This window comes from Electrophorus electricus, chromosome 13 (genome assembly GCF_013358815.1).
Source record: "Electrophorus electricus isolate fEleEle1 chromosome 13, fEleEle1.pri, whole genome shotgun sequence".
Classification (NCBI taxonomy): Eukaryota; Metazoa; Chordata; class Actinopteri; order Gymnotiformes; family Gymnotidae; genus Electrophorus; species Electrophorus electricus.
In genome coordinates, this window is record NC_049547.1 from 22,237,998 (window position 1) to 22,255,497 (window position 17,500).

General features: G+C 46.5%; 1 protein-coding gene across 1 annotated transcript in view; it reads right to left on the reverse strand.

Annotated features, from left to right (window-relative positions):
- The window catches only part of stac (SH3 and cysteine rich domain), a 40,686-nt gene that overhangs the window by 17,308 nt on the left and 5,878 nt on the right, over positions 1-17,500 (reverse strand). Inside the window, 2 exon segments of the mRNA XM_027027095.2 lie at positions 1,530-1,630; positions 7,631-7,660. Of these exon segments, the coding sequence (XP_026882896.2) occupies positions 1,530-1,630; positions 7,631-7,660 (131 nt within the window).

Genomic DNA, 17,500 nt, shown 5'->3' on the forward strand with positions numbered 1-17,500 from the left:
CACACACACTCACTCACACACAGTCACTCACACACACGCTCACTCACACACTCACTCACTCACACACTCACTCACTCACACACTCACTCACTCACACACAGTCACACATAGTCACTCACTCACTCACACACTCACACACACACACACACACTCACACATAGTCACTCACTCACTCACTCACACACTCACACTCACACACACACACACACACACACACACACACACACACACACACACACACACACAGAATCTCATTAAGATGCCTGCTCACACTGCAGTCCACTCACAGACAGAGCCAGAGAGGGTGATTACTCACACCATCTATTGCCCAGAGTCTTCATCTAAACGCCCAAAATAACCACCGGGGCTAATGAACCTTACAGAGCACACACACACGCACACACACAATAATAATACAGCCTATAACTAATCAACAAATATCCCCTCATCAACCCACACACATACTAATGGACTGGGTATGTTGATAAAATCGTACAAACCCACTACAGACAAGTGACTGGTAAAAACAATCCACTCAGGAGGACCAGAGCTGCTAGGAGCCAGGGGGACGCAGCTGTGATGGCCAGCGTTGCTGAGCTCGTACAACATAACCAGAACCAGAGTGTGCAGTACCAGACATTTACACACACCCAAATGAAAGGGTCATTTTCATAATCCAAAAGACAGTGAAAGTTAATGTATATATATGTGGATATACTCCAGTATGGTGAATACAGAGCTTATCGCAATTTCTAATCAAAAACAAGTATAAAAGCAGATTGCTTGTTGTATCTTCAAACTTTAGAGCAGTGTGCCAGGTTCAGACAACACGCCATCTCTCCAGCTTAGGGTCAAGGTTAGGGTCAGGGTTAAGGTAAGGGTTAAAGTTAGGGTTAGGGTAAGGGTCAGGGTTAGGGGTTAGGCTCTGTCTCTCTGTAGTGCTACCGGCACCATTAAGACTCCCTGTCTGACAATAAACATTTATTTTAAAAAACTGACTATTCATCCTGATTCTCAACGCAGTACGCTTATCCAGTGTTCCCAGTGTACGACGGGCCTCTGTCCCAGAACCACAAGCCGGTCGAAGTACGTGAGGAGTAGCGTCACGGCGACACTCAGAACACCTGCGGCTCATCTGGCAGTGCAGGCACAGGTGTGATGTCTGCAAAGTGGCTCACGAACCACACCATCGCGTTTTAGAGAAGATTACTGTGACATAACGGGTTCGTTATATTAACACATTTCTCATATTGTTGACAAGAGTCTTTCTTAGTCGCACGACTGCACTGTACTGTTTACTGCACCCGAACACACACACCCACGCACACACACACAAAAACACACACATTTCTGCTTGTTAATGTTCTAATAAGCTGAAGCTGATAATAGCTAATAGGGAAATAGCTAAAGAGTGAAGTGCAGTAGAGAAAGTGTGTGTGAGTGCGTGTATATGTATGTGTGTGTGTGTGTATGGGTGTGAGTGTGTGTATGTGTGTGTGAGAGTGTGTGTGTGTGAGTGTGTGTCTTACCAGCTTGCCCATGCATCTCTGCTGTCCCACCCCGTCCAGACACTTGTGATGGATGCCCATTTTGCAGGCCTTGCACCGGAGTCCCAGCTTGGCGTTGGGGCCTGTCAATCACAAAGCCACACCCACCTCACCATCAGCAACAGAAATGAACCCTGTACACTCTGTTTATGCCTGCCGTCTGCTAGAGCCTAGAGTCAGAATAAAGGGGTGGGATTCTCTCTCTCTCTCTCTCTCTCTCTCTCTCTCTCTCTCTCTCTCTCTCTCTCTCTCTCTCTCTCTCTCTCTCTCTCTCTCTCTCTCTCTCTCTCTCTCTCTCTCTCTCTCTCTCTCTCTCTCTCTCTCTCTCTCTCTCTCTCTCTCAGCCCTACCTTGTGAGTTGAGCCACGGCCATCTTAAAAGAACGTTTATTCAAACACAGCAGGTTTAAGGTACACAGCAAGTGCTTAGTGGATTTAACACTAGTCAACACAAGCCTTGTTTTATAGACAGTAGTATTGCTCTGACAGGACAGACCACAGTTCTGGAATCAGCCAATCACAGAGCAGGATCTGGTTTCACATACAAGCCAATCAAGACAAGACAAATAATGATGCAGGTCATGATTCGCCCAACCAGACTGGTCCCTCCCAATACACAAACAAACAAACAAACAAACAAACAAACAACCCATCTGAGACGTCACCCGTTCAAAAGTCCAGACAGGTTCTGTATTATGGTTGGCCGCCTGGAAGCCGCCGGTAGGGGCTTGGCAGGTGAAACACCATCTGACCTCCATAAAGTGTTTAAGTGTTCTCACAGAGGAATACACGCGCTTCTCCCCCATCCAAATACCCATCATCCCTCTGGCAAGACTGCCCCGACCTGGCAACCTACCAATCTGAGTGCTCATCTAAATGGTAGGGTCAATTACAGCAAAGCACTTACACACACCAAAAATATGCTAAAGTAAAACACACACACACACCCAGTGGCGTCAACCACTCACTAGACTTAGGGAGCAGGCCAACCAGAAGCACAGCAGGTCCTCCCAGAATGCCATGCAGCTTTCCCCAGGACTTTGTTTAGTTTAAGTTTGGCGTGTTAAACAGTGGACTGGTGTATTTGTGTTTAGGTTCGTTTAAACACGTCAGGGTTGTGTTATCACCTTGGTCACCTCATGTCGTGTTGGGGGAGCTCCTGCTCCTCAGTCCTGCTGAAGTGTGTGAGCTGTGTACCAGGACTGATGGGACAAAGAGGTTTTCCTTAAGCAAAAATAACATCTCTTGACTTTTCTTCCATGCTGACGCTACAATATGCTAAATCCAACGAACACACACACACACACACACATACACACACACACACACACAAACACATGCTAAATCCAGCACATAAAGCTTAACCCATCTTTGATGTGTGTCCGTTGTTAGTCACAGAAACGGCACCATGGTTGTAGTTTTCATCAGTGGCGTTAAGCCCCCTTAACGCGACCAGTAGCGGACGCTGGGTCAAAGCTAATGCTAATGACGATAACAAGCAGGGACGCATTTGAGCGGTGAGCGCCACGCAGCTGGGACCAGAGACGAGACGCTGGCACAACAGGCCTCTGTCCAGGTATGAAACCTGTATGGAAACCCACAGATGGCCACATTATGCCACAAATCCTCGTCCACTACGAAATATCAGCTAGTGGACCGAAGGACCAAAGTGTTCATCTTATACCCAGCGCATGTCTCCTGAGGGTGTTTATTTATTAAATAGATTTTTATTTATATTTCATGAATTATTATTGCTAAGACACTATCAGTCAAAACTTTGCACATGCCTACTTGATTTTTTAAAATGACATTTTCTATATTTTAGAGGGGAAAAAGGTGTGACTCGTACAAATGATGCTACTCTGGCTGAAGAAGAATAAAGAATAAACATCTTTATTCTAACCAATCATTCTCAATCCTGTGGCACAGTTCATGAGCCAATCAGAAAGCATGTGGTCATGAATGAGGCTGGGTTTGGAAACTCGGGAATGACGGCAAAAGGACAGTGTTCCGATGTTGCCTCTGACAGAACCAGGAGCCGTAGGTGCGTACACGGAGCGCAGACAAACAGGTCCGGTCTAGCGGCATTCTCACCAGCAGGGAAGCTTCGTGACAGCCCCGTTAAAGGGTAGACTGCACTGGTCTGCTTGTACATCGACCCTGAAGGGCACACGTGATGAAGGTTTATCTTCGTGTACGTTTCGGGCCCTCCCAGCTAGCTCCCGGAGATGGCATCCTGTCCTGTATCCACATACAATGGAGCAGGACTTGGCCCCAGTGAGGGAACGCCTGTAGCAGATGTCTTGCATCATATGTTTTGCGTGATAGCTGTGTTGGCTGGTTTTGCCACATGTTGGGGACTTGGTGAGCATATGATGTTAAAATGATAGTAAAATGATACTTACCACACAACTCCAGCAACGATTCTGTGCTCCTGCTGAAGTCTGTCATGTTGTCATTCAGTAAAACCTCTCGACTTTATGGGACGAGTTCTGTCCCATTCTTATAGGAGGTCTGACCTGTTTGAGTACACGTGACGTGAGCTGTTTGAGTACACGTGACGTGAGCTGTTTGAGTGCACGTGACGTGAGCTGTTTGAGTACACGTGACGTGAGCTGTTTGAGTACACGTGACGTGAGCTGTTTGAGTACACGTGACGTGAGCTGTTTGAGTACACGTGATCTGAGCTGTTTGAGTACACGTGATCTGAGCTGTTTGAGTACACGTGATCTGAGCTGTTTGAGTACACGTGATCTGAGCTGTTTGAGTACACGTGATCTGAGCTGTTTGAGTACACGTGATGTGAGCTGTTTGAGTACACGTGATCTGAGCTGTTTGAGTACATGTGTGCACATCATGATGCGTTTGGTGAGAATATGGTCTCATGGAATGAACTACATAAAGACTAAAGGCACAGGTGACCCTGTACACACGGCAGAACAGGAAGAACTCTGATTTCTCGTTAGTCACATCAGCTTACACACTTTCTAGTTAGACCTCCTCTTGACTGGGGGGTCATGTAGACAGCGGAGACAGAAGACAACATGAGGCCAAAGGCGCACATACATACACACACAAGGTCTGACAGTCCAACACACACACACACACACAAACACGTCTTATTTAGAGAGCAAGCAGTCAAAGTTGCCCAGACTCAATGGGGTCAGACAGAAATTTTAAAATGTAAAAAAATCGAACAAGTGGTAAACCTCTCTCTTTCTAACACACACACACACAATCTTGTTTAATTGAATTAAGAACCCCTCTTTAACTTCATAATCCTTATCCTTTCAGCATCACTGGGGCAGAAAGCCGTTACCTTTGTGTGTGTACGTGTGCATATGTGTGTGCGTGTTGTGAGAACACACAGGAACAAAAACACCAATGGCCAGCGTATATCAACATGTGCTCAGATATGGCTTCTGTCAAAACAGTATTTTAGCCAGCAACCTTTCTCCCCAGTTTTTGAATAAAACCAGTTACTCCAGCCTCCAGTATCTCCTACGCTAGCAACGTCACTCTGTCAACATTCATTCTGCTGTCCTCGGACGCCACTATAGCAGTGGAGCACTAACAGGCAGCTGAACACGTCTAAACGCATCCTACCCGGTCACATGACTCCTGTCAGTGGGACCAGAAAGACACGCAGATTGGCTGGAACACAACTTAGATTAAAAAGACGAGAGAGGAACAGTTGCACACCACCCACATAATGACAGCGCACGCACGTGTACACACACACAAACACACTCACACTATAAGTACTGCCTGGGGTCTGCTTGGATGGAGCTGTATCTGAATCAGGACACACATTAATTAGGTATAAGATTTGAATCAGGAGACACTGCAGTGAACACACAGTAATAAGGTTTAAGATCGGCACCGCGGGCGGGGGTCCCGGGCTGAACACACCTGTGGGATCAGCAGTCACACCAGCAGACGGGTTCCAGTCCAAACTGCTGTGTCCAGTCTGTCAGCATGGCCCATTAGTGACTGGCACGCAGGAGTGAAAGTAGCAAAATGTACAGAGCTGTTCAAACATTATTGAAGACCACCCAACGTCCAGCCGCAAAAATAATACACCTCTCTGTGCATCTCAACGGCAGTCAACTCCTGGACCAATGATATACCTGCATTTCTGAGCCATCTCCTGGACCAATTACATACCTGCATTTCTGAGCCATCTCCTGGACCAATGATATACCTGCATTTCTGAGCCATCTCCTGGACCAATGACATACCTGCATTTCTGAGCCATCTCCTGGACCAATGACATACCTGCATTTCTCAGGCAACTCCTGGACCAATTACATACCTGCATTTCTGAGCCATCTCCTGGACCAATGACATACCTGCATTTCTCAGGCAACCCCTGGACCAATGACATACCTGCATTTCTCAGCCATCTCCTGGACCAATGATATACCTGCATTTCTCAGCCATCTCCTGGACCAATGATATACCTGCATTTCTGAGCCATCTCCTGGACCAATGATATACCTGCATTTCTGAGCCATCTCCTGGACCAATGACATACCTGCATTTCTGAGCCATCTCCTGGACCAATGACATACCTGCATTTCTCAGGCAACTCCTGGACCAATGACATACCTGCATTTCTGAGCCATCTCCTGGACCAATGACATACCTGCATTTCTCAGGCAACTCCTGGACCAATGATATACCTGCATTTCTCAGGCAACTCCTGGACCAATGACATACCTGCATTTCTCAGGCAACTCCTGGACCAATGACATACCTGCATTTCTCAGGCAACTCCTGGACCAATGACATACCTGCATTTCTCAGGCAACTCCTGGACCAATGACATACCTGCATTTCTCAGGCAACTCCTGGACCAATGACATACCTGCATTTCTCAGGCAACTCCTGGACCAATGATATACCTGCATTTCTCAGGCAACTCCTGGACCAATGATATACCTGCATTTCTCAGGCAACTCCTGGACCAATGATATACCTGCATTTCTCAGGCAACTCCTGGACCAATGACATACCTGCATTTCTCAGGCAACTCCTGGACCAATGATATACCTGCATTTCTCAGGCAACTCCTGGACCAATGATATACCTGCATTTCTCAGGCAACTCCTGGACCAATGACATACCTGCATTTCTGAGCCATCTCCTGGACCAATGACATACCTGCATTTCTCAGGCAACTCCTGGACCAATGACATACCTGCATTTCTCAGGCAACTCCTGGACCAATGACATACCTGCATTTCTCAGGCAACTCCTGGACCAATGACATACCTGCATTTCTCAGGCAACTCCTGGACCAATGACATACCTGCATTTCTCAGGCAACTCCTGGACCAATGACATACCTGCATTTCTCAGGCAACTCCTGGACCAATGACATACCTGCATTTCTCAGGCAACTCCTGGACCAATGATATACCTGCATTTCTCAGGCAACTCCTGGACCAATGACATACCTGCATTTCTCAGGCAACTCCTGGACCAATGACATACCTGCATTCTTCAGCATCCTTTATTGCCTTTGCATAAGCTGCTATTAATGCAATCCATAAGTTAACGGAACAATAATGAAATTAATATTAGTCTCGTTATCTCAGACATGATGAGGAAAAGCCAAAATTTCCCAGTGGCAATTCAAAAAGTAAACATCAAAACTGTATAATTCATTATTCTAAAATGGCATTAGAATTTCAAAACACACGAGACGCACACATGACAGAGGAGTGTGGAAACCACGAGTGTATGGCCAAATCCACACAGAGCAAGGCAGCACAACCAGACACTCTGAGTGCCAGATCCAGAAAAGGTTCTTTTTTTCCTATAAGAGGAAAGAAAAGGAACTTCCTTCACGGATCCTACGAGGGTGGCACTGGACTGAAAAATGCTCGAGGGCGTGTTCTTTCAAAGTGGCAATAGTTTGAAGAACGAGTCTCCCTCAAAAGATTTTTCCCACCTGAATGTGAGACGGAATTAGCCATCACACACACACAGCGACAAGTAGCGCATATGGAGCCGTTGCACTCTCATTATTGGCAAGACTGGGTTAGGTGAGGACATCAGTAAACAAAACACACTTACCGAAAACTTTGCCTGCTCCACCTTGGCAAGCTAAAATAAAATTACAAAGAAAAAGTCTCTGAGGTATTAGAATGCAGATTTTAAAAATTCCAAAGAAAAAAAAAAGCCTCTGAGGTATTAGAATGCAGATTTTAAAAATTCCAAAGAAAAAAAGTCTCTGAGGTATTAGAATTCAGATTTTTTAAAAATACAAAGAAAAAGCCTCTGAGGTGTCAGAATGCAGATAAGTGTTACGCCAAACGAAAAACCCATGTTGATCGTAAAACCCATAAACTTTGCCATTTCTTCTGCAGAGGTTTTTTGTAATTACGGGAGGTTAGGAACCACTCAGCAGTGTGCGCGTAATGTCCACCGAGTCATGGGTGTTAGACGGGTGTTTCTGGATACAAGAGTTCTTAGGCAACCAGATAAACCCAAAGCAAAAAGTTTCTCCAAAGCCTTTTCTGGAACAGATGAGGAAAATCTTGACAATTGCTTTACCGAGCAATTCACAAATATTCCCAGTTATTAGCACCTGTGGTGTGTGTGTATGTGTGTGTGTGTGTGTGTATACACACTGTTCACATGGAGACTGGGGACAAAGACCTCCCCACTGCAGGGGTTCGTAGGCAGGACAGGCGGATTTTAAAAAGTCTCTACATAAGTCATAATCCTGTTAACAAAATTCATCTCTGTCCCTCTCTCTCTCTCTCTCACACACACACACACACACACACACACACACACGGCTCAATTGGACACTCTGGCAGGTAAAACACATGTACAGGTCATCTCAGGATGCAGGCACACACACACACACACACAATTAAAATTCAGTTCAATCACATGCCCACGTAACGTCCTTCCGTCCCTCCAGACTGTAGAAACACTGATTCGTTTCCTATTAGTTTTCCTTTTCTTCCCCTCTCCCCGTTTGTTTTTCATTCACTCCTTCCCTGTCCGTCCTAATCACCCCCCAACACTCCACTTCCTTTGTGCGGTCTCCGTGCCTGCAGTTCGGCACAGATTCACCATCCACAAACCCTCTCAGCGCATCATACGAGCTTCCCCGTCACATACCTCTGTGTGTGTGTGTGTCCGGGGGGTGGGGTGGGGGTTGTATCTGTGTTGTCACACAGGTGAAGCCAAACAAAGACTAATTTCCTGGAGCCGAGACCCAAGTGATCGAGTAGACAGGAAAGTGGCTCAGTGGAACGAGTCCTTGGACAAACGTTGGGACCGACAGAAATATTATTACTGATCCACATCAGGAAGCGCGGATGGTCTCGGTTCTCCGTTACGGGAGAGACGCCATGAGCAAAACGCACACGGGTGAAAGCAACTGACCAAAGGAAAAATGATGAAGAATTGAACAGGCACGTTATACGTGTTCCCTCGAGCACATGTGGAAGGACCGCACGGTGATGAGATGTCCTGGTCTTTTGCATTTATAGTCTCAGATTGAAACGGATTACTGAACTTCTTCTCCCCCTCCTCAAGACAGAAAGATGTTAAAAGCAAAATTACGAATCAAAATGTAATTGTTGATTTGGTTCCATCCACCTTTCAGCGGCTTCTCTTTTACATCTTTACTCTTCATCTATGAATCTTATTCTCTTTTTCCAGCTCTTGTTCCCTTCTTCCTGCCAGCTTTTCCTCTCACTCCCTTCTTCCATCCTTTTCTCTTTCTTCCTGCCCATCTCTGGCCATCTTTGCTTAATTCATCCTTCTCTCGCTTCCTCATGGTGACTTTTTCAGAGTCCAGGAAGCGATGTGCTCTTGCTTGACATCACTTCCTACCTGTTGCCTTGGTAGGCTGGACAGAACCAGACTGGCCAATGACGAGAGAGTAACACGCACGCACGCACGCACACACGCACGCGCACGCACGCGCGCACACACACACACACACACACACACACGCACACACACATACGCACACACTCACACACACACATACATACGCACACACTCACACACACGCACACGCAAACACACACACACACACATACATACGCACACACTCACACACACACATACATACGCACACACTCACACACACGCACGCGCGCACACACACACACACACACATACATACGCACACACACACACACATACATACGCACACACACACACACGCACGCACGCACGCACGCACACACTCACACACACGCACGCACGCACGCACGCGCACGCACACACACACACATACATACTCACACACACACACATACATACGCACACACACACACATACATACGCACACACTCACACACACACATACATACGCACACACTCACACACACGCACACGCAAACACACACACACGCACGCGCATATACACACACACATATGCACACACGCACACACCCACGCACACACCCACGTACACACACACACACACACACCCACACACACACCCACACACACACCCACACACACACCCACACACACACCCACACACACACACCCACCCACATGCACGCACATATTCAGGTTTACTGAATATTCAGTCAGTGGAATCTACAGCACTCATCGTGAACAATATCATTACTGACGATAACCTTGTGAATGACCTTTCCACCCCTCCTTGGAGTTGGTTTCCTACCATAATCCACGTACGCTTGGCTGTGGCGCAGGTGTCAGAGCTTAAACAAAATAAGGTCCGTGAAGCACGCACCTTTGAAATAATTAATCTAAGGATACCTCCTAAACAGTAAATACTTTGTTATACTATATTACTATTTAGATTTCCTTAATGAATTTCTTTTTAAAAAACCACATTACCCAGTCAAAAGTGCAGCTCATTACTAAATGCTATGGCACTCACTCAGAATGACACAGGGCCTACTCACCGACATAGTGTCACATCTAGAGTGTGACTGTCTCTTGCTATTGAAATAGCCAGCCTGGTCATTGCGTAGCAGTATGAATTAGCCCTGAACAGCCATTTGATGTCCCTCTACTATAACAAGCATAACATCACAACCAGTGCTGCTAGTCACCTCTTCTTCTAGCCCAGATGTTGTTGAACATATCAGAGAAAGTTTACAATCAGTACTTAACACGTCCCTAGACAGCACTGTGCCGACTGGAATGAAAAGAATCAGGGGCAAAAAGACTAGCAACTCGGTTCAGCGACCACGTACGGTCAACCAAAACAAACCGCTCGATGCTGGGAACATGAGTGGCCTAAAATTAAACTGGAACGGCTCCGTGTCAAATGGAGGAACAGCCTGGCGCAGTATAAACACGCTGTCAGCACTGAGCACCAAATCAGGGTGTCTCTCGCCCCTCACAGAGAACATCCCGTCTTCCTCTAAACTAACCAATAATGTTAAAGAACAGGAAGACATCTCTAAACAATTACAATAGCAATGATTTTATCAATTATTAACGATCAATTATGCACACAGATGATCATCACAATAGTCTTGAAGTGCAGTTAAAAGTCACTCAGAGTCCAGTCTGGCCAAATGAGCTAATTACCCTGATTGGCTTAACCAAACTGACGACAGGAACACACAGCACTCGGTGCCAACACAGCTCCTCAAACAGATGATTCCCAATATAGGTGAATCACGCCTCACCGTAATAGGGTCGTCCCTCTCCACTGGCTATAATCCTGGATCTTTAAAACGTGCGGCAGTTAAAATCACGACCAAGAAGCCAAGCCTCAATCACATGACAAAAATCCTTGAAAAGGTCGATGACCAGCTGCTGTCAGTAGACAGAGGCTGCACTACAATCCTTCTTCTGCTTCTTGGACTCAGTGCTGCATCTCATACCATAGATCACGTGATCCTGTTTGACAGACTTGAAAATCTGAGAATTTAAATCTTGGTCTTGGTTTAAATCTTATTTAACCAACCACTCCCATTTTGAAAGAACAAATTGTCTGATCTCAGTAAGGTTAAGTATGGTGTCCCACAAGGGCCAGTACTCCTTCCCCTCTATGCTACCAGCATTAGCTTTCACACTCACCTGGCTGTGCGTCAGACAAACCAAATTACCCTTCCAGTCTTAATAAAATGACAGAATGTGTCAAATTTAAACGTAGGATGGAAAACAACTTTCTTATACTCAACCCAAACAAGACTGGAATCTTGTTACTTGGACCCAGGGCCAAGAAAAATAAGATTTCAAATCACACTCTTAATCTGGCCGTCTGTTTAGTTAATCCATCCACAAAGATCTCTTAACCCTTTCAGGACCTTAAGGACTGTATGTGAGTAATTTTAGTTTTTATGACACATTTAGGGCTAAAATGACATGTAGATTCCACAAATCTTTACACGAAAGCTCTATTGCGCACAGATATATCGTTACATTGTGGGTTGTAGGGACATACGTGTTCCATTACAGAAAATCTAATATGTTTTGAAAACCAGCCAACAAAAATATGAATATAACACATCAGTGATACCCATGAGCAAGACCAGCGAAAGTTTGTCCTGTTGACACATCGTCTGTTTCATTAAATAAATAAATTAATTAATTAATTTAATTTTTCACATGGTCTTCAAATTGAAAATTCCAGTCAATCTGACAATGAAGCTAATGTACACTTATTTATATAAAGTCAGTATTTACTGAGTGGTTACATACAAGCTTCATCGCTCAAAGTTGATTCAATTGTGGCAGTTTAAAACTATGGGACAAATATGTCCCTTTGTCCTCAAAGGGTTAAAGATGCAGAGATGCTCGCCCATGTCTTCATAACTGCTATGCTGGAATACCACAGTGCTCTTCTACCTGACCGTCCCAGTAAATCACTAAATAAACTCCAGAATAATGGTACAGAATGCAGCAGCCAGTTCTCACTCCAACCAGAAAATCTGATTCGGCTCATTGGCTACCAATTAAATTCCATATTGACTATAAAGTCTGTATTGACGTATAAAGCTCCAAAGTCTCCTCCCTCAGGAGGACTGGTTCCCCTTTATGGGTGTTGGTTCCTCTCCAGGTTACATCCTCACCACTGTCTCCGCTGGCTTGCTCTGTTGGGGCTTGGATCCGGTATATGCGCAGCTACTTTGTGACAACAGTTGTAAAAAGCGCTATATAAATAAACTTTGCTTGCTTCCTTAAACACACACACTCACACACACACACACGTCCTTAGGACACTCTACAATACAATGTTCCATAACAGAAGTTTCAAAAGAAAGTATGTGGGGGGAAATAGTTTAGGTGTCTAGACCTTATGGTCATCATGAACGTTCTTTTGGCTTTTCAGAAGAAAACCCTCTGTATGACGATCAGGGTGCCCCCTACAGGTCGGGGGTGTTTGGTGTTGCTGTCCTTCGCCTCTTTGACGTCTCCAGTGGGTGCAGTGTGTTAACCCCCCACCCCGGCCTCAGCCGTCCTGCTCACGGCAGGTTCGCGTGTGTGGAAAGTAGGGTAGTAGGGTGAAACTGCTTTCAGACCTGCAGTACGGCTGAGACGTTCTTTCCTGGAAGTCGTAAACCAGGTGGCCAGTAAAACTCACTGGCAGCTCACTCCTTACACCACAGCAGACTAAAACACATACAGTGCAGAAGACTGCCAGTGTAGAGTCTACAGTAAGTCTTGAATTAGTGTTTATATAGAACGTTCATATACATTGAACGTGCTAATGCCACACTGGACTGCGTGCGGTGCACGGTGTTGAATTAGAACTGTATCAGGTCTGGGATATGAACTGTATGGCACCAAGGCTATAGGGTGTTGGATCTGAAGAGTGTGGCTGTGAAGATTGAGGGGAAATTTGTGTTGTGTAGGGCTGAAGTATGTAGTGTGTGGGGCACAGGGCTGAAGTATGTAGTGTGTGGGGTACAGGACTGAACTATGTATGTAGTGTGTGGGGTACAGGGCTGAAGTATGTAGTGTGTGGGGTACAGGGCTGAAGTATGTAGTGTGTGGGGTACAGGGCTGAAGTATGTAGTGTGTGGGGTACAGGGCTGAAGTATGTAGTGTGTGGGGTACAGGGCTGAAGTATGTAGTGTGTAGGGTACAGGGCTGAAGTATGTAGTGTGTGGGGTACAGGGCTGAAGTATGTAGTGTGTAGGGTACAGGGCTGAAGTATGTAGTGTGTGGGGTACAGGGCTGAAGTATGTAGTGTGTAGGGTACAGGGCTGAAGTATGTAGTGTGTGGGGTACAGGGCTGAAGTATGTAGTGTGTAGGGTACAGGGCTGAAGTATGTAGTGTGTGGGGTACAGGGCTGAAGTATGTAGTGTGTGGGGTACAGGGCTGAAGTATGTAGTGTGTAGGGTACAGGGCTGAAGTATGTAGTGTGTGGGGTACAGGGCTGATGTATGTAGTGTGTGGGGTACAGGGCTGAAGTATGTAGTGTGTTGGGTACAGGGCTGATGTATGTAGTGTGTGGGGTACAGGGCTGAAGTACGCAGTGTGTATAGTATGCAATATGCAGGAAGCTGTATAAATACACTGTAGTCTTTCTTCTCGAAAGAACCCGATGTTTCTTTGTGGCCTGTAATCTTGGTTAGTTAGTTATGACCAGACCTCTGTCTGGCATCCCACGGTCTCTCCTTTGTCTCATTTTAATCTCCCTGCATCTCGCCCACATCCTCAACCCTCCCACATCCTCAACCCCTCCCCCTCTCCCCTGCTGCTGGCAGGTGGACATCTGGACTGGTCCTGTGCTTGGGCCCCGACTGAGATCATTAATGGTTCTGCCTCAACCCTCTCATTTAGCTACCTGGTGGGCATAGTCCTCACACACACACACTCACTCACACTTACTTACACACACACACACACACACACACACACACACACACACACACACACACACACACTCACTCACACTCTCTCACACACACACACACAGACACACACTCACTCTTACACACACACACACTCTCACACACACACACACTCTCACACACACACACTCTCACACACACTTACACACTCTCACACACACACTCTCACACACACACACACACACTCGCTCTCGCACACACTCGCTCTCGCACACACTCGCTCTCGCACACACACTCGCTCTCGCACACACACTCGCTCTCGCACACACTCGCTCTCGCACACACACACAGACACACACTCACACACACTCACTCACACACACACACTTACTCACACACTCACTCTCACACACACACACACACACTCACTCACACACACACACACACACACTCACTCACACACACTCACACACACACTCACACACACAGACACACACTCACTCTTACACACACACACTCACTCACACACTCACACACACACACAAACTCACTCTCACACACACTCGCTCTCACACACTCACTCTCACATATTCTCACACTCTCTCACAAACACACACACACACACACATCTGTATACATTAAAACCTAAACAAAGATTTGCAAATATATTCACAGCTCCTCATACTGACACACAAGCATAGACATACATACTCACACACACATGTACAAACATACCCTAAATGTGAACATTAGGCTCATTTGAGACCCATGATGCCTTTCTGTACCATTTGAGACCCACGACACATTTCCAGGCCTGTCACCAGCTCTGACACTCCGTGGAAAACTGCGTTCCAGACATGAAGCAGCACCTGTAGATTGCTATCCTGGCTGGGATCCGTACAGCTTTGCCAAGAATTCCACGGAATTGGTACTGAGTTATTTCTCCAACTCACTGTGACGGCATGCTAAGACGGGTCCAGTGGTTCTGAAAGGCCATTCTCCCATAGCCATGCCGGAGTCTGGAGTCCAGCCCCATCCCTCTAGCTGGAACTTGGAAAAAGATTCCTCTTAACATTAGATGTTTCTATCCCACAGAGAACAGAAACTGATCCCGGCATCCAAGCGTATTATTATGAATTATTATGAATCTTATAATTATTATGAATGTTGCAAAGATAATTACAGTAGGCCATGTTCAAATCTTGCAGTGGTAGAGTCCAAATCTCAGCATGTCCTGCTAGGTTTCCTGACATAAGGCCATGACGCGCGCAGTGTTCATGTTTACGTTCGAGAATGATATTTCTGTTGGATGTGCTTCCCTGAATCCGATACCACCTCGGTCACTTCGGCTGCGGATCCTGACACTCCGTCCCCGCAGAGACGCATCAGAACGGAGAACGCTCGCGCGTGTTCTTTATGGCTTACCGTGAGAGCCAGGGAAAGGTCACATTATCAATCTCTTTCAAATGTTTAGTTTGCAGATTCTGCTTCAACGTTTTCTGTGCATGACCACAGAAATCACCAGAGGTTGATTTAAGATGGGAAAAAAATCCCAACCGTCTGCTGGTTTTGGTAGAGGGAGCATAATTCCTGCCTTTACATATGGTTCCGGAAGCGCCTGGAATCGGACCAGCCAGCTAACTGCCCCGCATCTGTCGCTGTGCTCCGGTGCAGCCCGTCTGGTGACATTGCCCTATAAGACCTTCACTTCCAGCCATTTAAAAACACGTCTGGCGGTAAAGATAGCAACACGGCTCCATAGAAAAACACCGCCCACACAAAATCAAAAGATTTCTACATATAATTCACCAAAACTAACGGAACAGATGCTTTTGGAGACTTGCTCGTCCCGTCAGCAGGGCGGTGCTCTTTAAGGTCCCTGCAGGTTTTTACTGGCAAGCTTCCCAGCAGTGTAATGGTGAGAGGAAGCTCACAGCACACAGTGTGACTCGCTGGCCTCTTTACGCAAGTGTCCCGAAAACCCCTAGATTACGGGGACTGTCCCGGAAGCCTGCGGCTGTCCCGAGGTCTACTCAGCTCCTTCTTCTCCAGACGGAGCTTACCAACACCACTATGGCCAGACTGCTGTTCTAGGATCAGTTCTGCCTTTCAAACATGTACAGAGACCTCAGTGGCCGCTTCAAGGTACTGTTCTCAACACTGCGCTTTGTCACACGCGCACCTGATCGCGCTAAACAAGCGCTCTGGACATTTAGGGTTGCAGGACCTTATAGATTCCACGGGCGCATCTTTGTCCGCGCTCGGCCCGTTAGCCCCGGTGTGACTTTCTTTCCCCGCCGCCTTAGCCCCTCGGGAACAACGGCAGACGCCACGATGTCTCTGATTGCTTTAAAAGCTATGACCGTACCCTAAATAGACCGGAATCCAGAAGAGAATATACCATACATACGCTACACACCCCTCCGCACAGAGAACAGATTAAACGGTGTGTTCTCAGAATACTGAATAAAACAGAATAAATCACATAAGCTGTGTGTTCTGTGTCAGGGTGGCCAAATCTTTCAGATGGCCCAAAATGTTATCGGCACGGAACAGTCACGGCGAGTCACATGAAAACAGGCCGTGTACCTCCTTATGTGCTGGTTGTGGAAAACAGATGTCACTGGGAATTCAGTGTGTTTTTAAAAAAGGAAGGAAAAAAATGTTTAAAAATCTGGTATGCTTCAGGGCAGACCTTAAGTCTCCGAAAAATAATAAAATATTTGTGTTCATTCTGATGGCATGGGGGTTCTGGCGCACCGCGAGGTTTGAGCGGTACGTAGACGCTACATACGAAAGCCAATCCCACTGTAATACGGTTCTCTCCGGCCTCTAATTAGACTGCGAACCTGCCTCGCCTCGGAGCCGCTGGAGCTCATGGCTTACTGACCTGCCCCAGATTCAAAGTGAACAAAAGTAACCCGTCGGGTTCGGTTACGCTGTCATTTTATGGCACTGCGAAGTTAATCTTCAGCAAGACGTGTGTTGTGTGCTTCACTATGTGGTGACTTCCAGAGAAGGAACACAAGCACACACAGGAGACCTCGCAGTCAGGCCAGTCATGAATTCCACCGGCGTTAAATTAGCGCTTTCAGAACAGAGACGGCGTGACGGCACCTGATCTTTAGCTCACGCTCCGTATGTTCTCCGTGTGTTAGCCACGCCACTCCCGCGCGTGAGGGG